The following is a 27,584-nucleotide window of genomic DNA, read 5'->3' on the forward strand; positions in this document are numbered from 1 at the left end:
ACGGATTGATGGAACGCTATCAATTTCTCCATTTATATTGACACTGATCAACAATTCAATGTGTTTTTTCCATTTTTTATGTTGAACATAAAAAATGGAAAAAACACATTCCACGAACAAAAATGTGTATATAAGAAATACCACATTAGCGCCATCTATCGTTATGCATCGTTTGGATATAGTATGATTGTTTAATGTTTATTTTACTCTCAACTATTTTGTACTTTTGGTATAATATCACCACCGATTTCCCCTATTAGTCTTTGTTAAATTTGCTCTTTAAAAAAGTGTCAATGTATCTTTGTTTTGAATAAAGAAATACTTGTTATGAGTAAACATGGTAAAGTTTCATCCTGACCAATATTATAGAATCAAATTCGCATAATGTTTCATTGCTTATAATAACCATCACTGGAAGTTGAACAATCAGAGTTTAACCCGTTTTCTAACTGTGTACAAGCTTTAGTAACCATGTAACCTCAAGTTTCCGAAATATTCTATAGACTTTTTTTACTGTAATGGATTTTCTACGACTGTCAAATTCAAAAAATGATTCGTGTGTGTGTGTTCTTGTCAACCAATTGTTTTGTAACAATTATAATATATTATATATGTGTACAAGTCACATTGTTCCAGTCTATGCGTAAACAGCGAAAGCCCTAGAAAATATTGAATTGAAACTGTACCATTATTATCCTTTAATAATTGACTCATATATACGATAAACATAGCAAACAATCTTAGAGAATAAACTTTCTTTACAGCATTTTATTGATATTCTTAAAAGAAAGTCTGCCTTTACGTGTTCTTTCTGCTCTGTTGGATTTTAATCAGGTCTAGATAAAACAACTGTATAAATAGATGGATTTACACGGAAAACAACGAAAACAACGGAAACAAGTTATGCAATTTATTTTACTGCAGGAATTTAAATATGCCAGAAAGCAAGAACAAAAAGTCACGATGCGTTTATCTTGTTTTGTTTGAAAGAGTGCTGATTTCATGGTTTTTGAGTGGGAGTGTTTTTTTTTTGAATTATCATGCAATAATGGCATCTATAACATGGCGTTAGTTTGAATGTGTCAATGTCAATTTTCATTGTATACCAGAGTGTAAATGTCGCAATGTTGTACTTAGTATGCATGAAATATTTGCTACTGGACGTTACGGAAGTAAGAATCAATTATATTATGTGAGAAGATGAACCCCCAAAAAGCATTAAAAATGAAAGAGAATCTTGAAAAATGACTGATTGATTGCATGTATTTGACCGATGAAATATACATCGACAATAACCTTTAAATTTCAAAGGCTGAACATTGAATATAAATTATATCATAAAACATTGTCTAGGTAACGTTCTAACCGTTGATGTTACTTTTTGGCATCGAATCGAGCACCAACCTGAGCAACACATGAAATGTTCGTAAATAGCTAACATTAAGGCAAATTCAGCTTTCTTATCAATATAGTGCTCTCTAGTTATAGGGTCGAACGAACTGCAACTTTCAATGGTATATTTAAACACATCGTAAATTTTGATACATCTTTATACTATAAACATGTATACGTATATCTAAGTATCCTTTATATCCAAAGGGTATACTCACTTGAAGACAAATACATTTTAAACATTCAATGATCTTTTTAAACGCTGCGAAACTTTCATATATCTAATTTTCCTTTATATCCATAGGGGATACTATCTTGAAGACGAGTAAAATAGCTCGTATAACTGACCTAAAATGTTGTCTTATCAAAACAAATTTGATCAGAAAATAAACTTTCAACGATCTTTTTAAACGCTACGTAACTTATGTTGCATCTTTATATATATTTAGTTATTCTGTTTATCCGTTGGGGATACTCTCAGGAAGACAAGTAAAATAGCTGGTATTACTGACCTAACATGTTATTTTATCGAAGTGTCTTATTTGTTCAGATAAAGCTGTCACATCCAATAGGATCTAGAATCAATATGGGTGTCACGATTATTTTTTCCTTACATCAATCCTAGAAATTACTCTTGAGATTTGTTTGATAGTATTGTAATTGTATTGATTTTGGCAAAATTGAAGCTTTGAAACTGATTAATTGTACAATTTGTGAACGTTGACTGTGATATCTTGTCAAACAATAGAATTTTCTGTTTGGACAAGCATGTCATATGTGTTTGATGTTTTGATTAGATGTTCTACAACGATAGATAGATTGTAATTCGTTTAGAAATATATTTTCTAATAAAGAGATACAGTTTTTTAAGACAGAAAGAGTGCCGCCGCCACCACCACCCTTTTTGCTATTTATAAAGGATTTAATTATGTTGTTTAGAGAGACGCTTCTGTGTGTATTTATGAAACATAACTGCCTACCAACACCAGAAGAGATCTCATCAAATTTAAGGGGAAACAGTTTTCAGCTTCTCTTTTTATTCAACTGTGAAGACTCGATGCAGTGGGGGCACTATCAATATTATTATTATTATTATTATTATTGTTATTATTATTATTTAACATCTAAAGCCTTAGTTCCGACATTTAGAAACAGGAAGTTAATCCAAGCAAATCACGTGATTACATCAAATGCCATTAAATTATGGACACGAAACATAAGATTCAATTTAATTTGTAAAAAATCTTTACTTTGAAGAAATAAAAAAAATGTACATGGAATTATTGTATCATCTAAAAGTTCGATAAATTCAATCTAGAATTCTCTGTATCATGAATTACAAAGATTACGTTGGATTTTAAAATCGTGTAAAATATTGTTATTTAATAGTTTTCTGGATTATTAAGATAACAGAAAAATGTCGGGGGAATTAAAGGAGCTTTAAAATAGTCGTCAGAAAGAATAAAGATGTCTTTTGTCTTGTAATGTCATTCAGACAGTGACATTAATTATTCATCGATTGCATCATTATACGGAACCATGTCATTTTTTTAAGTAACTAAAATTATATTGGAATGAAAAGAGCGAATCATCAAAGAATTGAATAGGAACACGTCATATGAATCTAATGAAACTAATAAAAGAGCACTTGGAACCAGAGAAGAGTAATTTACATTACAAAATAATAGTTTCATGTCACTGATATCTGATAGCTCTAATATCCAGAGTTCCTCGACCCCCAATAAAGTATAATACATTAAGTATATAACGACAAAATCCTGATCACAGATGTGTTTCGTTCTGTCATAAACCAGGTAGTTGGCTTTCTTGATTGCAATGTTTCACATTCTGTATTGTCGGGGAGACATTTAAAGTTGACCGGTTATACGGTATTGGGTTTGCTCATTGTTGGAGGTTATACGATTACCTATGAATGCTTAACTCCACGTCATTTTGATGGACAGTTGTCATATCACATTTTTCCATCTTTGTATCGATTTGAGGCAATTTATGTTTATAAATATAATTATATCTACATAATCTAGCGAAGATCGAGCTCTTTTCAGGCAGTCCGAAACTGAAAAAGAAAGCATCCTGTGCCATTGCTGACATTTTGCTACTCGTTTCATGAATGTAACAGTATATGATTAAATCAGAAAAGACAATATTATTCTTTAAATATATATAATCATTTTTTTTCATATCTATAACTTTTCAATATTTACTTAAAGGTGATAAAAGCATGGGCATCAGGGAGATGGAAGGCACGAACGTTACCACAGCGACCAGATTCCTTTTTGGAAAGAGTCGCGATGGGTGGTACAGAGGCAAAACTGACGCCAGGAGATCGGCGGACGAGAAAAATCTCAGATATCAGGTAAATATGATTAATCTCGGATATCAGGTAAATATGATTAATCTCGGATATCAGGTAAATATGATTAATCTCAAATATCAGATAAATATGATTAATCTCAGATATCAGGTAAATATGATTAATCTCGGATATCAGGTAAATATGATTAATCTCAGATATCAGGTAAATATGATTAATCTCGGATATCAGGTAAATATGATTAATCTCGGATATCAGGTAAATATGATTAATGTCGGATATCAGGTAAATATGATTAATCTCAGATATCAGGTAAATATGATTAATCTCGGATATCAGGTAAATATGATTAATCTCAGAAATCAGGTAAATATGATTAATCTCAGATATCAGGTAAATATGATTAATTGGTTGTTAGTGCTTAACACCATTTTCGGCAAAAACGAAATCCTCCCCCCATAAAAAAATAAACATACACAAAAGGTGAATTTAGAAAAGGAGGTGCTTTTTTCAATAGGTGTTAAATGATCTTAACATTTAACGGACTTCCGTTTTGCGTCACCTTTTATTATAAGTTAGATTACTAGTATATCAGTGAGCCCAAAGTTAACAGACCGGCTTCAACTTCACATACATCCAAAAGTTCAGTTTTTATATAATGCTGTTTAAATGTAAAATTAGTTATCAAAGGTACCAGGATTATAATTTAATACGCCAGACACGCGTTTCGTCTAGATAAGACTCATCAGTGACACTCAGATCAAAATAGTTAAAAAAGCCAAACAAGTACAAAGTGGAAGAGCATTGAGGACCCGAAATTCCAAAACAACGTTGTGCCAAATGCGGCTAAGGTAATCTATTCCGGGGATAAGAACATCCTTAGATTTTCGAAAAATTCAAAGTTTTGAAGCAGGAAATTTATAAAAATTACCATATAACTGATATTCATGTCAGCAACGAAGTGCTAACTACTGGGCTGGTGATACCCTCGGGGACGAAACGTCCACCAGCAGTGGCATCGACCCAGTGGTTTAAATAGTTATCAAAGGTACCAGGATTATAATTTAAAACGCCAGACGCGCGTATAAATTATGTCATACTTCAGAAGAATGAATGACAAATGTGTAAATTAGGCATGTTAAGAACCAATAACTTGATATCAACATGCCTGTTTTGGCAATTAATGCTCTTTTCAGACATGCTTTAAACCACATTAAATGTAAACTATAAAATACCAATTAAACATATCGTTGTTATCTATTAAACTTTCCAAGTTTTGTACAGAGCCATCAAATAACAAATAAATAAATACCATACTGTCAGAATAGCAGACACAAGGATGTACTATATGGTAAATACTTAGCCATTACAGTCATGTAACAATTACTACGTTCCTATAAAAGTCTAGTAGATTATTGCTGACTATAGATATAGACAAATGTCACCACGGCAAAATCTAAACTTGTCCAGTAAGAGCCAACAAATAGACAATTAACCGCACGGTTTTTATTTCTTCGATAAATTGCAATTTCCTAGTACGTTGTAGGATTTTTATTCAAAACATTGTGTTGCCTTACATTGACGTCTATAGTAATAAATCTCACATGCATGAAATATTTGCCACTGGACAACAATAAATCAATAAATTTCAATCATATTCAGGACGACGGTCGTGTTTACTCTCTTTGAAAATCACACATTTCTTTTGTGTTTTATTTTTTTATCAAATAAAATCTGGTTTAAGGATCCTTTAAAATTTATTAAAAAGATAAATCTGGTTCAAGTATTCTTGCACACATAATATTAAAAATAAATAAGACCACTTAACTGTAATTTTCTGAGTATACATGTAGATTTGCGTTAAGAAAGAGTTGTATACTGTTAATATAGAAAGAAACAAACAAGATTGTAAGCGTTTAATAACCATCAAGTAGCTAGCTATAAGAAATGTCTGAAACCCCTCAAATTACTGTCTTATTGCAGCATATCGATGTTTTTCTATATTTGATTAGCTTATTTTAATGACATTTTTTATGCCTATATAGACACAATTTATTTTGTCCTTCATTTTTCAACGTTATCAGAGAATGTTGTTTACAGTTTCTGATTAATGTTTGGAAACCTACATGCTCAGTGTCGATTGTCCATTTAACATAAGTAATTGTAATTCGGTAACTAAATCAAGTGAGTTATTTTTCCGAACGGACAGTGTCCACTTAATAGAAAATGTCCTTGCACGGAAACACAAATCAATAATAAAAAAAATAAACAATTCGTATATGTCTGACTGAAATTAATTGGAAGTCTGTACACTAACATTTGTCAATTTCTCCGTCAATCTCGCAATGAATTATGGGATATGTTTATATATATGAATGCGTTTCCTCAACGAAAAAAGCATCAAAATAAATACTGGTAGACATTTCTATTTCATAATAATCTATTTCTTTATCTTGATCAAGAATGAGTTATTATTCTGCTGTCGTAGTAATCTAGGGAAAGAAAATATCTTAATTAATATATCTGCATCTGGACTTTTCTTGTTATCGGCAGCAGAATGGTCTGACAAATGTATATTTTTTTCTCAATGCCTTAAGCTATCGCCCAAACAAATTGTACTATAAGAACGTACCAATTCTATATATAACGAATTCATCTGACGTTTGAATTGACTTCTACATCTATACATTGGCTGATTATTATTATTTTATCACAAAAGTTGAAAAAAACATAAATTGGAAATCGTCAAATAGCGTTCTTTAATATCTTGATGAATATCTATCAATCATTTTCAAGTCCCTGACACACGTAAAAAATTCATGGCATGTGATTGCCATGGTGTTATCATGTGATATATGTAGTTTCAATGTGCCCTCATCACGTGTCTAATTATACTTTCAAAGAAATTATCAATGAATATCTCCTGTAAATGAAGCCTGTAAAATATCGTTTTCCCATCTCGAGTTCTTTGATGAATGTCTTTTATACTAAGAAGCCATCTACTCATGGAATAAAAAGAAACATCGATGGTATTCGAGACGGAATCAATGAATGAGAACAAAATATTTCTGAATGATAGACATCACAGCAATTTTTCACAAACACTACCATACTTAAAAGGAAAAAAGGAAAATAGCAAAAACATCAAACTCCAAGGCAAAGTCTTATCAAACTGCAAAATGATAAGCACAAACACATCCAACGAATGGCAAACAAACTGTCATGATTCTGACTTGGTAAAAGAAATTTCTTATGCAGAATATGGTGGATGCTGAAAAAAGATATGACAAAGAAATTTCTATGGGATACATGGTACTTATTTAGTGAATGGAACTGAAAATGCTTTTCCGAATGAAAGATTGTCTAACTTATTACTAGTAAACATATTGACAAAAAGCGACATGCTATATCAATTCAGGACATAAATTCAGTACATGTACATTACAATACCTTAAGAAAAAGACATTTTAACTATTTACAACAATTGCTATGTTCTTCATCTCAAAGTCACAACGAAGTCTTCAAAACTTCAACACAGGTGAAGTCTCACACTTCATTGCAACCAAAGGTGGAACCTTGAACAATAAAGTTACATTGTACCCATATGTAAAAGAAGAAACTGATTTTTCTCGGTTTAGTTCTTGTCTATAGTTTTGACTGAAATATAAGTAATAGATTTAATCAAGGTTATATGGTCCCATACTTTGACGCGAACTTTTTCAAATAAATCCATTTTAATTCCACCGAGCTTTAATGAATATCGTTTATCAAGAGCAAGGCAGGAAATTTCCATAAGTGTGATAAATAATATCATTAATAGCTGGCTTCATCATTTGAGCTGAACGGCAAACATTGTTTTTCCATTTTAATATTGAAACAGTAAATAATGGATTGCTTTGCATTTAATTAAATTGAATTCTCAACTCAAATAAGGTCAGAAGGTTTTAAAGAAACCAGCTGGCTTTGATATATAAGAACGCATTTATGACCAAAGACGTGTTACTTTCTTGATTTGTATTTTCAATATTGATACATTTGTTGAAATAAAGGCTATCATGTTTCACTCTCGTTCTTTCTTTGAAGGAGGATAGGTACATTTATACTACTGAAGTGTTATATTGTAATAAGATTTTATTTTTATATGTTAGCAACAGTTGTGTGTGCAATGAATAATTGCAGAATTAAAAACAGCTGCAACTAAACCACACACATGGCCACATACACAATGTATACAAACACAAAAAAAAAGAAAAGAATCAAATCATTATTATTCAATTTTATTTTATTTTCCCTTTAATGTGGGCCGGATCGACTTGGGACAGATCGAAATTGGGCCGGATCGACTTAGGGACGAATCGATTTTGGCCTGAACGTAAGTGACTAAAAAAATAATATTTTTATGTTTTTCTTTTCAGATATTGGAAAGGGTTTGTTGTGGATCCGTCGCAGTCTTACTACTATCGTTGGTTATTTGTTATATCTATTGCCGTCCTTTACAATATTATTTTCATCATCGCTCGAGCAACGTTTATAGAGATGCAGCAGGAGTATCAAGCTTTATGGTTCACTCTGGACTACTTTAGTGATTTCTTGTACATATTAGATATGATTGTCTCCCTTAAAACAGGTATTTAAAATATATGTAGGAAGCTACCATTCTTAAAAGGGGTGTTCAGGTCTGCGTTTGCACTGTTGATATATACATGCAATATACTCGCATGTATATACATAAAACATACTCACTGCTAAATATCAACCGATTTTTATAGTTAGTTCTTTTGATAATCTGAACATTTAAACCACGATTTCGTGTAAGGGGGAATTGAAGTTCCCACAAGCATTTTTAAATTGCAACATTCTGTGGGAATCCGTTCCAATTTAGGAACATGTTATTCAGTGTTTGCCGTTTGTTGCTGTTCATCATATTCGTTTTGTATTTACAGTTTTTCTTATTATTCTCCGTTAAATTGATTCAATTTTAATTTAATTTTCAAGTTGGTTTATGGGCTTGTCTCATTGGCGAAGGCCGTACGTTGACCTATATAGTTATAACTTCTACATAATTTGGTCTCTACTATGATTTTGTCTCGGCGCAATCATACCACATATTATTACACGATTACCTTAATAATGTCTGTTCAGTGATGCTCGAGGCCATCAGATTTAAAAGTCTAAAATCTAGTAGAAAGATCTGATAACTACGTTGATCTTGATGTGCAGTCTCGACGAGTTTGATGTGTGGACGTTTGCACTCAGTATGAGTCGTCTGATTCATTGACTAACGTCATAGATCAGCTAATCTTTTTTCTGTTTCCAAAACTTGTATTTATTTCGGTACAGTTTTCTCTTTACAACTGTTTTATCGTTCAGACATCTTGAATGATCTTATAATTATACCCTATATATATTCTTACTTCGCTATTTCATTATTGTTAATGGAAGCGTACGCACAAACTATCAAGTTAATAGAAATGAGAAATAGAAAACCAGACCCAACCTTATTATATAAATCACTAAAATGGTATGCATGCTTCTTTTGGTAAATTTATTGGGGTGTAATAAAGATGACCGAGATAAATCTATGCATCGTTGTAAATATAATGGCATTTGATACGACTGTCATACAAGTGAGAGGTTTAGCACTATAAAACCAGGTTCAATCCACCATTTTTTACATTTGAGAATGACTGTACCAAGTCAGAAATATAACAGTTGTTGTCCATTCGTTTGATATGTTTTATCATTTATCATTTCCGGCGTAAACATGTCGCACCTTAACTTAAGAACTACTTATCCAAATTTCATGAAACCTAAGATAGGTGTTTCTTGTGACGGTCAAATGATCTGTATACTTTTTAGTGAAAATAAGATTAAACATTTTTGAGTTACGGCACTTTGTAACTAAAACAGGTGTGTGTTTTTTCACATGTCGCATCGTATCTCAAAAAATGATTTTTAGTTATTGCTTAAAACTTTACACACTTCTATTTTCATTTGGGTGATGATTCAAAATTTTATTTTTGAGTTATTGAATATTTTGTAAAAAAGGGGGAGGTCTTTTTTTACATGTCGCGCCGTATCTCAAAAAACGATTTATGATTATTGCTTAAAGATTTACACCCTTCTTTGTTATATTAATCTAAACATCTAATAGTATATAGTTTTTGGTTTTGATTTAAAATTTAATTTTAGTGATATGTAGTTTTTTGTTACATGTCCTACCGTATCTCAAAAACAATATATGGTTATTGCTTAAAACTCTCTCAGAAACTATTTATGATTATTGCAAAAAACTTCAACACAGGACGACGGGCGTATGATGTGCTCATGGTGCAGCTGTTTATTTACTTGTGCAGTTTAGTGGGGAAACACGTGTCAGCATGGATGTTACATTTCATTTTGAAATGAAGGTTTATTTCAGAATGACGCGAGATAACTGTTAGCTAATTAAAACAGCGTATTTTAAAGGAACATACATGCAATTTAATTATATGGGTGTTTTATACTTTCAATTACGTTGAAGAATCAGCATTCCAAACTAGTCATACAAGCTGTTTGATGTACTAATGCCATGTAGATTTCCAGTTAGGATTTTTTTTTATTTATTTGATTTAATTACAAAAAGACATAACTTTTTAATGCGTCTTGGTCACGAAATCAGAAAATTGTTTTTGTGCTTAGTTATTTAATCCAATATCTCCGAAATGTTCTTTTATTTTCCAATATTATCCTAAACAAGTCAATTAACTGTTTAAACAAAGTCATGTATATATACAAGTACTAAATAAATGACATTTCGAGGGCAAATTAACCGCCATACTGAAGTAATGACATCCGGGAGAATAGATTTGTGCACGCTAATTGTTACAACTTTTATGGTATTCAAAACAAAGTCAAATATTTACATTTGATAGAGAAAAATGTCGTCTGCGAGAAAGAAAATGTCTTTTTGTCAACCTTGACTGATTACACGAGCAAATATACCACCATTCGGAAGTAATGACATCCGGGAGCATATATTTATGCTGGAAAATTGTGACAAATTTTTGTGTGTATTCAATAAATAATCAAATATGTATATTTAATAGAGACAAATTCAACTGCGAGTCGAGAAAAAATGGCTTAATGTCAACCCTGATTAATTGCTCCGTCATTCGGAAGTAATGCATTCGGAAGTAAACATCCGGGTGCAAGATAAATAATGGTTTCCTAATAGCGACAATAAGTTTCTGTATTCAAAATCTAGTTAAATATTTGTATTTGATAGAGGAAAAACGCCGTCTGCGAGAAAAGACGATGTTTACCTTTACCATGTTTACTGTGGAAACATATACTCTAGACCTATATATTATGTTGAATGAGAATTGGCGAATATTTATGAGAAATGTGGATGACGTATTGTCAGTTTGTTTTTGTTATTTTTAGAATACATTAATTAATAAAAAGCTATTCGAAGCAATCAACCACCATTTTCTTCTCCAGCTCCCGTTATCTCTTGACGTCATACAGGTATGAACACTTTACAGACGACACGTGTTCACGTGTTAGTTACGTATAAATTATCAGCTCAGTTAATAAATTTTTGATGTTACATCCGAAAAGTAACATTTTAAGATAATGAGATCATTTTAAGACTATAATTCAGAATCTTTTAAGGTTTAATGGCTTTTAGATATTGTTTGCTAGAATCAACAGATATATTGACGACCGAAGATTTATTGCTTCTCTCCTATGGGTGAAAAAGCTTTTAATAGGAAACAATTTTCAACAAAATAAAGGAATTAAGACTCACTGTCGTTCTTATACAGCCTAAAATTTTTCTTTCTCACGCATGTGACGTGAATTAGTTTTACACATAATTGAATAGATAAAACATATGTTAAAAGAAATGTACAGCGTGCAAATCTGTATATGTCTGTCTTCTGTGACATTTATGTTTATTCAGTCAGGTTGGGATCGGTACAATTATCTGTTCCTACACAAAGCTGACAAAAGGATTGGCATTTTTCTGCTGTTATACTTCAATTCAAACATACGAAGAAAAAATTAAAATGAAGGATATTGACCATTACGACCGCTCCACAAACATGTAGAAAGCAACCATGTCAATCTAACAAGTACTAGCCTTCTTTGGCTCTTATTTTTTATTGAAACATTTTAAAATCTAGTTTATATGTCATACTTAAGACAGGAATTAACCAAGGGTTGCCTTTTGTATGATCTTATATTTAGTAATTTTTTTTGAAAGAATACATTAAACTCTAATCTTTGGTAGTTTATTTACCATTGTGACATGATGTTTTGTATATTCTTAGCGGTATATGGCTTTACGCATTGTTAGGACAATTATCTGTGTATTTGTATGTTACCCCGTGCAGTCTTATGACCATATTGTCTCATTTAACGTGTGTCTTTGCAACATGTGGAGCAGGATCTGCTTACCCTTCCGAAGCAACTGAGATCACTCCTAGTTTTTGGTGGGGTTCGTTTTTTGTTTATTATTTAGTTTTTCTATGTTGTGTCATGTGTACTATTGTTTGTCTGTTTGCCTTTTTCATTTTTAACCATGGCGTTGTCAGTTTGTTTTAGATTTCTGAGTTTGACTTTCCCTTTGGTATCTTTCGTCCCTCTTTGTATGCACATTATAGTTTTCTATTCAAATAACATTTGGATAAAAACGCATTCCAACAAAAAGACATTAATATAAAAGTGAACAATTTGAAATATATTTTTTTTGGTATAGTAAATCATGTTTTCCTAAAAGGACCTTTCGTTAAAGGAAAACTCAACAATTTATTCCAATTAACATGACATCAATCAATCAGATAAAGTCATTGCTAATATATTTGGAAGGTTACTGTTACATGTATTATGAATGTAATATCATTTTCTCTCTTAAGGCTAGTGTGTAAATTGAAATTTTATGAAAAGAAATCGGCAATTGCTTTTGAACTTGTAGTCTGATGACTTGGTTGCTCCATATCAACGGCCTCTTTCACAATTTGAGATAAAACATTACAAAATCTCCGGCCAGACTCACTAGGTTTTGTTATTTGTGTGTAGCAACTTTAGGTCATATTTGTAACACGATATGTTACTCACCATGCCAATACTCTGTTTGTCTTTCTGTTTTGATAGATATTTCGTCATCAAATGAAATGTTTATATCCAATAAAAGCATGCACATTTTTTTCAAAAAAAGAGTGTGCTACATTTCAGTGTCGTTTTTCTCCTCTTATATTTAATGCATTTCCCTCGGTTTTAGTTTGTAACCCCAATTTTTTTTTTTTACCATGGATTTATGAGTTTTGAACAGCAATATACTACTGTTGGACTGTCAGACTCATAAATTTTAAATAAACTGACAACGCTATGACTAAAAAAGAAAAAGACAAAGAGGCAAATAAAATTAAAAGATCATAAGAATAGAAAGACTAACACAGTGAGATCCTTCAACCCAAAGAGCCTTGATGTAGTGGTTAGCACAAACACAACGGTTTCTGGTTCGATCCCCGGTTCTGTGAGAAAATTTCATTGACTTAATATTCGGTTCTCACTGGACACAATTTGCGAGTATGTTCTTTAAAACGACCATACAAATGCTGCAATTTTTTTTATGTATATCTTTACTTAATAAGATGATGATTTGTTATCTGGCATTTGTAGTCCAGTGCAGTTTTTAAATAATTTTGTTTTTGTCTATTTTAGGTTATCTTGAAGAGGGTCTTCTCGTCAGAGATTTTACAAAACTTCGAAAAAATTACTTAAGTTCAACAAACTTCAAAACAGATTTACTCAGCATTGTACCTACCGACTTTTTCTATCTAATAACTGGTACAAGTGTACCAGAGTTGCGGTTTAACAGAATTTTAAGATTCAGTAGACTTTTAGAATTTTTTGACCGCACAGCCACTCGTACAAGCTTTACAAATATGGTGCGTATTCTGAACCTTGTTTTGTACATATTGATAATCATTCATTGGAACGCATGTATATACTTTGCTATGAGCAATGCAATAGGATTTGGAAGTGATGGTTGGGTGTATCCAAATATTACAAACCCGATCAATGCACGATTGACTAGAAAATACATATATAGTTTTTATTGGTCTACTTTGACCTTGACAACAATCGGGGAAACCCCGACGCCAGAAAGAGACATCGAGTTTTTGTTCGTTGTTGTGGATTTTCTCATTGGTGTTTTAATATTCGCCACAATTGTTGGTAATGTTGGTAGCATGATAACTAACATGAACGCAGCGCGTGCGGAGTTTCAATCAAAAATGGACGGGGTTAAGCAATACATGGAATTTCGAAAAGTTACGAAAGAATTAGAACAACGTGTCATTAAATGGTTTGACTATTTGTGGACCAATAAGAAATCATTAAACGAGGAGGAAGTGCTTATGTCACTTCCGGACAAACTAAAAGCGGAAATTGCAATCCATGTGCATTTAGATACGTTGAAACGGGTAGCGCTATTTCAAGACTGTGAACCAGGACTTTTAGTAGAATTAGTGCTAAAATTAAAACTGCAAGTGTTTAGTCCTGGTGATTATATTTGTCGAAAAGGGGATATAGGCAAAGAAATGTACATTGTCAAAAGAGGACAACTAGGTGTTGTTTCCGATGACGGGAAACAGATTTTCGCTACGTTAAGAGAAGGTAGCGTGTTCGGAGAAATAAGCATTTTAAACATTGCAGGGAACAAGCACGGTAACAGACGAACCGCAAATATCCGGAGTATTGGATATAGTGATTTATTTTGTTTATCAAAAGATGATCTTTGGGAAGTATTAACCCAATACCCTGATGCAAAACAAATCTTGATAGACAAAGGAAAGAAAATATTAAGAAAAGACAACCTTTTGGACGAAGAACTTATGCAGCAAATGGAAGCTCAAGAAGAAACAACGGACCAAAAGTTACAACGCATAGACGGCAGTCTAGATACACTTCAAACTCGTTTTGCACGTCTGCTTGCCGATTTTAACACAACACAACAAAAACTAAAGCAACGAATCACAAAAATAGAGAAAGTCTTACGAAAAGATGAAGATACTATCTCAAACTTTTCTGCGTTTGATAGTTGATAGGACTATAGGTAGATAAACTAAAATATGTGCGCGTGCTAATTTTAAAAATTATTAATATGACTGTATGACACTATGTAATTATTACAATAACAATCAACTGATCAAACGGTCATTTTTCAACTGAAGATAAATTTAATATGCCACTAAACCATATAAAACGTGATACATTTTGTTCATATCCTAGTGCAGTATATTTCACAATATTCATATTCGGGACTCCACAAAAGCTATGAACCCGTATCCCATTTGAAGCCCAATAACAATATTGGTATACGCCAGTAGTAATTACAATCATCGATTACATTCTTAACATTCTTTTTTATTCACAGGAGATAGGTCTCATATCCCCTTTTGAGTTAACCAATCAAATTGCAGGATAAGCCCGGACATTTCAATCTAGTACTAATTGACCAATGATTGGCTTTAATTACCTCTGGGATATGATATGGTTAATATCAGGGTTAAACGTTTTTTGTGATATTGTTATTATAGCCATTTGGTGTTTTAGAATGTAAATGTGTACATTTACATGATATGACATAACATTGCATTACATTATTACATAATATAACATTGCATCACATTACATTGTTTTTACATTATGCGTTTTTTATTTAATCCATGTGCAGATGATTATTGATGCTTTCATAAAATGCTTCATAATAATAATATTTTGCTATTGCTCAGCTGCATGGTCTATTAAGCAAAATGTAGTTTATTTAAAAATGTAAAAACCGTTTGATTTAAACAACTCGTAAAGTATGAACAGAACAATATTAAGGGTTAAAAAGGGATGAAACGCCAGTACCTTAAACTGAAAATTAAGAAATTTCAAATGAAAGAATATAATTCTTCATATAGCAAATAACATTAATTTATGTATCTAACATGTATAATGAATAATATAAATTAAGTTATGATTCGTTTATTAAGTTTTATTGTTAGCTTTTTAAACTGTATATCTATAATATGTTTCACATGATATGGAAACCAAGCTATTTATATTTATGTATAATAATTTAGAAAATATGATGTAAAAAATATGAAAACAAATGAATTAACTACCTGAAACCAATTTAAACCATTGTGAAGGACAATATTATCCTTTTTAACCGTTTGAACCTTCTAAACCTAAAACCAAGAAAAACCTTTACTGACAACACAAGAAAAACCTTTACTGACAACACAAGAAAAACATTTACTGACAACACAAGAAAAACCTTTACTGACAACACAAGAAAAACCTTTACTGACAACACAAGAAAAACATTTACTGACAACACAAGAAAAACCTTTACTGACAACACAAGAAAAACATTTACTGACAACACAAGAAAAACCTTTACTGACAACACAAGAAAAACATTTACTGACAACACAAGAAAAACATTTACTGACAACACAAGAAAAACCTTTACTGACAACACAAGAAAAACCTTTACTGACAACACAAGAAAAACCTTTACTGACAACACAAGAAAAACATTTACTGACAACACAAGAAACACATTTACTGACAACACAAGAAAAACCTTTACTGACAACACAAGAAAAACCTTTACTGACAACACAAGAAAAACCTTTACTGACAACACAAGAAAAACATTTACTTTACGAACTAATTGTCTTTTATAAATTTTGTTTCTTTTCATCAAATCAAATTGATTATAATAGTGTACATTGTAATACCTGTGAAATTATACATGCTTTAGTAAATGTTTTTTTTTATATATATAACTGTTTTGCCAAAAAATCCATTGACGAGTTTAAACGCAAATATAATAGACATATAAAAAATAAAATTGAAAGTTTTTAGTTTGTACCCTTTTTAGGCGTGATTTGTTATGTCAATAAATATTTTGTAATTTTGTGCACAATATCACATATGATTTATTGAAAACAAGGAACTTTTTTGTCTATCATTAGTGCTGATGTTTTTTTTATGCCCTTTGCAAAAGGGTAACATTATTTATACTCAAACGATGCTGACTAGATCGTTCTTTTTTAGTGTCTTTAACAATGTGATACTGCGATTGTAAACTTTTTGGGGTGTATTTTTGGTTATCAAAATCTTAATTGCACTGGATCGTGGTAAACAGATAACCATTCTATATATTGGTGTTATCAGTGCGTATTTCATCAAATTAACCAGAGTGGTCGATGGATTATTTTTGTGTTCCTCTTTTGAGTTATACATTTGTTTTTTAATCAATTTTCCAATTACTATTACTTAACAAATATATGTTTTTTCTATGTACTGTTTGCTATTTTCAAACAATTCTTTTGTAACCTCCCAGACACGTGATATTGCTAAAGTTTGTGGATTCTGTGACGTCACAACTATTTAAGTTTCTCCCATATGACCTTGCAATAGGATAGTCAGATGTAACCTTAATCCTGCATCCCACACCATTTATTTAATTTCAATAATCCATGTCACTTACTTAATCTTAAGATTAGTATGTCTATTTTTGTAAACTTTTCTCTGAAACAATGACAGAATGTTGCTAAGTATATCTAATTAAAAATTCCAAAATGTAATGCATTTTCTGGTGAACATGTTAGTAACTCTGTTTTATTGCAGGCAATGTGTAACATTTTAATATAAAAAGACTAATAAGAAAACAAACTTATCTGTTAAAACTAACATGATAGTTCATATAGAAGAGATCTGGATGATCCTAATTTATAATTTTAATTTACTTAAGGGGGTGTAAGTTAATTATTGATTCTTTATTTTTTGAATTATTATGATTATATGTGAAAAGCAAAACAGTATCAGACAAGAGTTATTCTATATTTTATAGATAAAAATTAACAGAATTGAACGCTGAGTTTTTTTTAAGGAAAATGTTGTTCAATCCTTTATGTCACATGTTTGCATTCATAGAAACAAAATATGTTAAAAGCTGAAATAGCCCTCTCCCCCTTATCCCACACTCATAAAAGATGGTCAAAAATATGTTCCGTTCCATATTTTGTTCGGTTTATAGTCAAGTATGTAGAGAAATGTTTTCGGTCAAATGAAAATCAAGCGGGAAATTACCAATTAATAAACAAATCCTCAAAGATAGAATATGACAACATTTATTGAATTTTATGTTATATTGTTGCGGAAATGGTTGATGAATTTTGACAGTTTCAGTAATATGCGTAGTTTTCCGACGATGAAAAAAGATTGATTTGATTATAAGCAAAACATGGAACTAAAAGAGTCATTACATCTGAATATCTATAAAGCCTACGTCATATCCACATGTCAGTGGCGTTTAATACTTTTTGAAAAATTCTTTTTACATGTTTGTTGTTGAATCTAGATGTATTTTTTTTTAAATATACCCTTTTCATTTATAATGAATAATTTACACGTCGTTTCTAAGTCTGTAAGTACACGAATATGTAGAATAAGTAAGAACATATTTTATATGTCTATTCAGAAATATCTACAGTAATAGAAACCAAAAACTCTCACAAAATATATAATTTATTTAGATAGTGTAACGTTAAACCCGTTGCTGTGAAATATTTATGACGAACGACATAAAAATAGTTGTAGAAAAATTCCATTTAAAATTCGAAATTCTTTTTTATGTCATTGAACAAATAATGCATTTATTTCTCAGAAATATCAGTGTAAAGTGAGTGCTATTGCAACTTATTAGTCGTCACGTTTTAAAAGTCTATAGAGAGAATTTATGACGCAACTTCAATTCAACACAAGTGCGCATGACGTCAAGCTTTAAGTTTGAAGTCTTGATAATCTGTGTTTATACCTTACAATGTACGGCTGGTCTTTTAAGTAAATTTTTTTATTACAATTTCTTATCAATTTCTTTTGGTCATTAGGGAAGAGTAGTCTCATTGCATATAATCTTCTTAATATATTTATATCATACACAGTAATTCAAATAATGTAATATACACAGACTATATTAACAAAAAATATAATCCTGGTACCTTTACACCACTTGGTCCCCGAGGGTATCACCAGCCCAGTAGTCAACACTTCAGTGTTGACATGAATATCAATAATGTGGTCATTCTTGATAAAACATCTCGCTAATATTTATGAAAAGAGTGTCATAAAAAAAACTGAGGTTCTTGAAATCAAAGTGGTACACAACGAAGGATTTTCTGTACTTTTTTTGTCGATTATAAAACAATTTTCTTCTGTATTACATGTAGGATATAATGGAAAATTTGCGTAAGAAGTTTTCTCAATGCTGATTAAACAGCAAGGACCGGAAATAGAAACTCGGAACGAGATTAAATGTTTAGAAAAGGGCATAAATTAAAACTTGTTTTCTGAGAACGACAAATAAAAAATTACTTTAGAGATAATATTTCATCGGTAAGTTACATGGTTTGATTGATAGCTTTTCATCATTGAAAATGAAACGTGGGTCATTAATTGTATTTTTGATTTATATGACGAAATTGTTCTGATATTGGTAACTTAAAAGATATTTTTTCTAATAACGACAATATATTTTTGAAGTTAGTTTAGAAGTTATATATGGATTAAAGCTAAAATAATGTGATACAACTACGTCATTGACGTTCATAAAAAAATAAAAATAAAAACAATATATATAATACTTAGAAACATAAAAAGTTAACTGATTTTTGATCTGAACAGCTGTTAAAAGCTTGAATAATAATAGTTTCGTTATGTTCAGTCTTTTATTATTTTTTTCAATTGTTTCTTCTGCGGTAAATGCAGTGCTGTTAAGACAATTCGCTTGCAGTTTTATGAGATATGTTCAGTTTAATCTTAGACTGTTCAGTAATAGTTATTTTCATAAATGTACCTGGTCAAATCAACATCATACTGAATTGTATGACAAGCTACTCAACCGTGCTGAATTGAATGCATGCGAATTGTGCTGAAATAATCCAAGTGTAAGAATGATTGCCTAATTGCTTGTGTACACTTTTCATAAGATTTTGGGATCACAATGACTGTTTGAGACTAAAATCAATTACTTATAAAATAAAGTTGCATAAACTTATCAAAGATAGCATGAGCGGAACTTTGTATTTGCGCTAGACGTGCATTTCGTCTACAAAAAACTCACCAATGACGCTCGAATAGAAAAAAGTTTTAAAAAAAGCCAAAGAGGGAACAAAGTTGAAGAGCAACGAGGAAGTAAAGTTTCGCCAGGAACGGCTTAGGTAATCTATTCCTTGTGTAGAACAGCCCCAGTATTTAAAAAAATCAAAGTTTTGAAAAAGGTTTATGACCATATCAATGATAATGCATGCCAACATAGAAGTGCTGACTACATCTGTTCTTTGTAACAGAAGTTCATAAAAACACATTGTTAAAAATACTCATTATAATATACCTTCCTAGTATCTTTATCACATTAGAAATAGATACTGTAATATTTCGTATAGTAAAAATAATATTCAGAAATACTTTTTTGATTGGAATTCACATTATCAAGGTTATAAACTAAAGCAATTTCTAAACAGTCCTTTACATTTTACAGAAGATGAAAACCTGTTTATTTTGTGTAAAGCTACAATTATTTCTTCAAATAGCCTACTGCCGGATTTATATGCATATATTTATGCATTTAAATTGAAGAAATATACATTATATATGCACGCATATGGTCTGTGATATTAGTGCTTTTACTATGTGGATGGGGGATTTGATGCACCATGGTGTGATTTAGGACGATAGTATTTGTTTTGTTTATATATTTTTTTTTGTTTATAATGATTCAAATGTCAGGTTTTTTTTATGTTCAATTTGACATGATTTAAACAAATACAAAAGCATTGCTCACATTCGTGATAAGTAAACCCATTTGAGGATTAGGGCCTATTTTGACTAAATATTACCAGAATTTTACCTATAAGTCATGGGGCTCAGTCTTAATTTGCATCTGTATGCGATTTGTTCAGGTTAACCATATATTTTTTTGTTGTCATTTCGGCACAATCATTGGACAAATTCTAGGAATTTAAATGAAGGTCTTTAACAAATTTCACTGAAACCCATTTTCGTTACATAACATGAACATTTTGTTAGATGCCAAGATCTTGATTTTATTTCCAGCAGTAAAAAGTAACTGCAATTAAATAAAAAAAAAAACAATACAGGTTGGTTTACATCTTGTCTCAGTTAAAGTTTGCAGAGGCTTATTTTTATATCTACAAGTTATATTGAAACCGCAAAACTCTTCTAATTTATGTGTTAACGTTGAAACAATGGATATTGCATTGAAACTATAGATGGTACAAACTTGCTTTATATTTAAAAACCATTTTTTTAAATTACAATATCTTTTATCATTATATACCAACTGTGTATGTATTTATTTATGTTAATAATATTTCCATGTATACATATCTAGCTTCAGTTTGATCATACTGGGACCTGCACACATTGTGTAACACTTAAATAAACCACTTCATTACTGCATCTAACTTTTACACGTGTGTCGTAACACACACTTTAAACAAGTCGCAAGAGACACTTATTATATAACTATGTAATATTGTAAATGTTATTATATGATAATCAAATCTTTATTAATGATGCAGACGTGTAAATAGTTATGAAAACTCATGTGACTATAAATGCAAATAGTACATAACAAAAATGAATGTAAACTTAGTATAAACCATGTGTCTATCTTCGAAGCTTGTTACTCTAATCTTAATAAAATAGTTTGAAAGTTGAAAGTAAATAACCATCACCAAGGCTATAACATAATCAAATTGCTAGAAAAAACATGTTTAGAAAACTATCTCCTTTCAAGAGAATTAAGAAAGGACAGGGACAGAACAAAGATGTACCAGTTCAAAATTCAACCATAGTCTCATAAACTATATATAGTTTGGATTACATTTATTTCAAAACTCAGCTTATTTAGAGTTACAAGCTTCTAGTAGATATAACCACGTGATTGACACGTGACCATCTTTGCATCAAAGACTCATAATTCTGTGTTAGTTTGTATATTCATAAAAAACAACACTGTATGATATTGTTATTACTATTGTTTTGTTAAATTGTAAATATATGATAATAAAATTGTTTCACACCAATGTTTATTTTGGCTTATGATATGCTGTAAAATAGATATTTGTTGTAAGTTATACACATGATACAGAACCAGTTTGACCTAATTTTCTAAAAAAGAATAACCATGCACTTAGTCAGGTTTTTAAAGTTGCCATTATATTGCAACACACGTTTGAAAGATTCTAAAAAAAGTAATGGCAATGATCTAATTTGGAATGTAAACAACAATGCTTTGACTAGGCGAATTCGTAGCGGCTCTATACATTTTATCAAAATGAGAGGCAGAAGACACCCGGCTGATATTTAAACTCATTGTCAAAATATAATAGAAAATGTCAATGCATGGTTTAACGGTATATTTAATGCGTTTCCTTCAGTTTGTAACCCGGATTGGTTTTTTTCGCTATCGATGTATGAGTTGTAAACAGCGGCATACTACTGTTGCTCTTATTTAACGATCAAGACAAACATCATTATACAAAAGAAAACACAGAAAACTGAAGACAACATTCAAACATTATAAAAAATCCGTATGAGATGATTTTTATTAGTATAACACGGTAGGTTTTACATGTTTTTTTTCGGGAGCACATGTTGTGCATGTGGTGATAAACAAGAGTTTGTCTTTGTCTCATTTTCATATGTGTCTTCTGTTTATATGTTTGTCTTTGTGATACTTCATCAAAAGTCTATGGAGTGATGGTGTCTTTTAGAAAAAGTAACTGTCTCGGTCTGTTTCTTCGTTGGTTTGTCGATCTTTTTTTTGACAGTCTGTTAGTATTGATTTTTGGTTCACAATTGTCATATACTCTAGTATCCATAGAAAGATCTTAAAGTATTGGTATTTCATGTATGGTCAAGTCGACACACATTATTAGTTAATACAATAGTTTTGTCTTGTAATATGATTCAACTGGGTGGAGAGCGGCAAATTACGAAACGAATGACTATTAGACAACAATAAAAATTCAACATTGCAACACCGATGAGTTGTTATAAAGGTTTTTGATGTACAGCAAGCGTGGAGTTTTCTCTACACGAAACATTGGAGTTTACGATCTCATTCTGCCTGGACGTGGCTTCGAATGTATATGCCTTTTACAGACAGACGGTCGACCAAATTTCTTAGGTATTGTACTGTCGGTCGGAAGGAGACCAATAGAACACCATGTTTTTATACCCCTTCCAACCTGTTGTGTTTTGATAAACTTGAAGTTTTTCATTTTGTTGTTTGTATGTGTAGTAAGTGTTTTTCTTAAAAGGATAAATCTAGTGTTGATATTATCAATCATTAAGTTTTAACGAATAACATCATACAGTGTGTTTATATTTGACACAATAAACGTTTGTTTTTATAGAATCCACCGGCACAAAAATGTTGGATTAATAAAAGTTTGCGAAAAACATCTAAACACTCCCAATTTATGCGTATATCACAGTCATAAATATTTCAGTTCAATATGATTTTTAAAATAAGAATAAAATATTAGAATAATTATAGCAATCATTTTTAAAGTAAAAGGCACATGAGCTGTCAGCCTGATCGGGACTAAGCGATGACAAGAACAATAAAGAGAGAAGTGATAATGGTCAATCCTACAACTAATGGTATAGATGTGAAAAAATAATGTTTATTTATGCTGTATTTGGGAAAACTTTTAGGAATTTTGGTCCTCAATGCTCTTCAACTTCGTACTTTATTTGGCCTTTTTAACATTTTGGATTCGAGCGTCACTGATGGGTGTTTTGTAGACGAAACGCGCGTCTGACGTATATACAAAATTAAGTCATGGTATCTATGATGACTTTATTTACAGGTCGCCATATAGGCCCTTGTTTATGAACTAAAAGCAAACTGCATGGTAAGCATAAAATGTCCCGGAATATTAACGGTGAAACAGTTCAAAATTCATTTGTACTACATTAGTCAGCGTCAACATTAATGACATAAAAACTTCCAACGACAACCACTGGATTGCAGATTCATAATTTTGGACGATTTGGGTGATTCAACAATTTTTCAGCTAAATGACATGAAACAGAAGGGAAATTAAACAACATACAGGTAGTTAAAAAATCAATGCAATCATTTTGAAAGCAAAAGACAATCAGCCTAGCTATCGGTAATAAGTGAAAACACACAAAACATTAACAACAGCCAAATTTAACATGCAAAACAACTCGTAGTTCAGAAAGGCATGTTAAAAGCAAAATTGTAATCAAATATTTGTTTTGTCAGGCAAACAAACACATTTTGAATAACTAGTGAATTATTTACCAGTCCTCTACAAAGATAGAATTATATCAGATATGCCATCAGGCATGTATTTTAGTCATGTTGTATGGTATCGCAAGTAAAACGTATTTGAAAGAGACAGTAACTGTTACATTCCATTTAGTATTGAGTTACGGTTCTTATACCATGACTGCTAAATAAGGGCAACTTTCATAGAGATACATAACAGTGCTCGAATAATGAATGAAATTTGTTTAAGTATCAAAAATTTGTTTACATTTTAATGTATCAGTTATCCAAACAGCGTCTTTTTCAAATTGTTTAAAATGTAAATATTTTATAATATTTTCACATTTAACAATATTTTGAAATGAAATGAAAATTGATATCATGTCTTATCGTGTCTAAAGGCATTTTCTGTCTTTATATTGTTGCTTAGATATATGTTTAAAACCCGCTTTCATCATAGGCATAAAACCAAAAGAGAAATCCCTACAAAAATACTACATTCGAACATGTGTTAACATATGTTCCATTATGTATGCACCGTTATAACAAAAAATGAAAACAACACTATACATTTCATGCTTTCGACGCGCTTTTTTGTTATATTTACCATCATCAGGAAGGTTCAAAGCCATACTAAAAACACTTCATCAGCTTGTTTCTATTGTTTACATTGTTTATCAATAAGGAAGTAAATATTGAGCAGGAATGGCTACCCTCTTATTCTTTTGATATGGAAATATGTGTCCAAGACCAGTTACTCTTCATTTTCTATTATCATATGTGGTAAAAAAAATTCAGACCCATATAATGTGTTTTTAAAGATTTTTTCAGATTTCCATTTCTGAATTATGTTTAATCTATTTTACTATTTCAGATACAATGTATGACAATGATTGTAATAATTATACACTTAGAAACAAGTAAAAATGCCTATAACATGCTTACGTTATATTTTCTCTAACTTTACTGAAACGTAAAGCGCTGATGACTTTTAAATATTCAACCAAAGTTGATCACTTTCTGATCAGGAAAAAACCGTTTCAGGAATATGAAATCAATAACAATAAAAAAGTAGACCTGTATAATCGTCGTTACACCTTAAAAATAAAAACACCAAAAACATATACAAAATTACACAAATAGCTTTCTCACTTGTCGCTTTATCAACTGGGCATTATATATACTTTTTCCTTACACAATCATAGGAGATATATTTATAATGAAGATGTTGTTGCATTATTTAATTCACAGGAAATCTATATTCTGAACCATTCGTTTTACTCCCTACGAAAAAGTGGAAATTTCTCTCTATTTATAGAACTTGGAGAACCTCGATTTTTTTCTCTATTTGAAGAGTTTGGCAAGCCAACATTTTGTCTCTTTTTCTACAGCTTGGCAAGACACGATTTTCTCTCTTTTTCTAGAGCTTGACAAACCACGATTTTCCCTTTTTTCCTAGAGCTTGGCAAGGCACGATTTTCTCTTTGTTTCTAGAGTTTGGACAGGCCATTCTTTCTCTGTTTCTAGAGCTTGGCCATCAAAGATTATCACTCTGTTTCTTGATCTTGACCAGCCATGATTATCATTCTGTTTCTAGAGCAAAGCCAGCCACGATTTTGTCCCTGTTTCTAGAGCTTGACCAGCCACGAATATCGCCTTGTTTCTAAAGCCTAGCCAGCAACGAATTTCTTTCTGTTTCTAGAACTTAGCCAGCCACGATTTTCTCTCTGTTTCTAGAGTTCATTCAAATACATCTAATGTTTTCCTGAATCATGTACTTGTGAATAAAAGTGTAAAAATTGCTTCATATCATGCAATATAGACTAAATTAAATTTCTGGAATTTCACCACACGCCGAATGATTGTCTACATTGTTTAGTAAATGGGACTATTATTCATGAAGAATTTACATCCTAATTTATATTTTTGTGAATAATAAAAATGATTTAGTTTCAACACAATGCAAATAAGTTATCTATCAAAATAATGTTATCAGCCATTTAAACAAACATTTATAACACTGCACTAGAATTAAGACACTGTTGTATCTAATATATCATGTATATTACGTTGACATAAAAATCTTTCATCTTTTACAATATGGGTGGACCTACTTGTTTGCTTATTTTGATTTATATTCGGTTTTGCGAGTCTTTTTTATTGGAAGGAACGACAACAAAACCATCAAATGGTTTATCCGAAAGACATTATACAATACTATTACAACAGTACTCTCACGTACTTAATATTCTGGTTGAAGAAAGACAGCTTCGTCAACGTCTTGAGGAATCCGTTACGCAAATGCGCACAGAATTCACTAACAAGTTTGACCACCTTATTTCAAATGAGACTGACATGTTGAAAATAGAACTTACAAAAGTTGAAAATAAATACATCAACTTGAACCAGGATTTTGACCACCTTAAAAGAGATTACACTTCAATTCAAAAGGAATTAGCATGGTCTAAAAATGTAACTAACCAGCAAGAAAACAGATTAGACGTATTGTCCCATTTAAAAATTATCACTCAAATTCAGGATACGAGCAATATCATGACAACCACAAATAAAATATTGCACCAAGTGCAGACCAATGAAAATGATATCAGGGCTTTGAATTCAAAACAGCAAGCACGCAACCAAGATTTAATAGCATTGCACAATCAGATTCGTGGAGTAGAGAACACCTCACAAGATGGTAAGTGATTACATCTTATTTTCATGAATGATATTCATTCGGGTCACTTAAACCTTCGGTGAAACTCCACATGATTTTAGATACAACCTAATCAATTAGCTGTAGTAGAAAACATAGTATAAAGTAAAATAAGAAAAATATAGAACATCTTGGAAATTTAAAACAAAAATTCCCTTAAAAAATATTAAATGGCGAAATCAAAAGTTTTTTAAAAACTCACCAAACGAAAGGAAAACAAGTGTCATATTTCTGACTTGGCAAAAGCATTTTTAACGTAGTCAATGAGTTTATAGCTAGCTCAAACTCCCTCTTTTATGACGGTCACATAACATTTCATTATTTTGACAACGATGTGTGAGCATAACAAACATGCATGATAGGCAAAAACGTCACAATTTTGGGTTCAGTAGTCAAAATTTAATTCTTAATCACTATAAAAAATATGATATCAACAGCAACAAAGAATACCTTATACATGTAGAAGCTCTCAATATACAAACCACATTTGCAATACAAAAAATAGAAAAGATCGCAATACAATAATGACGGGAAGTATGAATATCAAGCCTAGACAAAAGGATATTACTAAGAAAGATGGACTAAACAGTTCGGGAAGAAATAAACAAAGACAAATAAAATTAACACTTTAATTGTATCTAAGACAATGAAAACGTCAGTAACTGCAATATATATGTGCCAAGACCAAGATGTATTACTTGTGTGACGTGAATACATATAGATTCTACCACTAATACGATATTCATCCACTCGAGACA

The 27,584-nt window shown here is 31.2% G+C and overlaps 2 protein-coding genes across 2 annotated transcripts in view; both read left to right on the plus strand.

The window, feature by feature from the left end:
* The window catches only part of LOC134696313 (cyclic nucleotide-gated cation channel alpha-3-like), a 66,128-nt gene extending 50,102 nt beyond the window's left edge, over positions 1-16,026 (plus strand). The window contains exons 3-5 of the mRNA XM_063558037.1: positions 3,624-3,769; positions 8,143-8,354; positions 13,436-16,026. Of these exons, the coding sequence (XP_063414107.1) occupies positions 3,624-3,769; positions 8,143-8,354; positions 13,436-14,820 (1,743 nt within the window). The 3' untranslated portion in view covers positions 14,821-16,026. The remainder of the gene's footprint in view (positions 1-3,623; positions 3,770-8,142; positions 8,355-13,435) is intronic.
* On the plus strand, positions 14,961-16,639 carry LOC134698013 (uncharacterized). The gene is made up of 2 exons (XM_063560302.1): positions 14,961-14,982; positions 15,966-16,639. Exons 1-2 carry the CDS (start codon positions 14,961-14,963, stop codon positions 16,637-16,639), a joined length of 696 nt encoding a protein of 231 aa, XP_063416372.1.
* The last annotated feature ends 10,945 nt before the right edge of the window (positions 16,640-27,584 follow it).

This window comes from Mytilus trossulus, chromosome 14, assembly GCF_036588685.1.
Source record: "Mytilus trossulus isolate FHL-02 chromosome 14, PNRI_Mtr1.1.1.hap1, whole genome shotgun sequence".
In the NCBI taxonomy this organism is placed as follows: Eukaryota; Metazoa; Mollusca; class Bivalvia; order Mytilida; family Mytilidae; genus Mytilus; species Mytilus trossulus.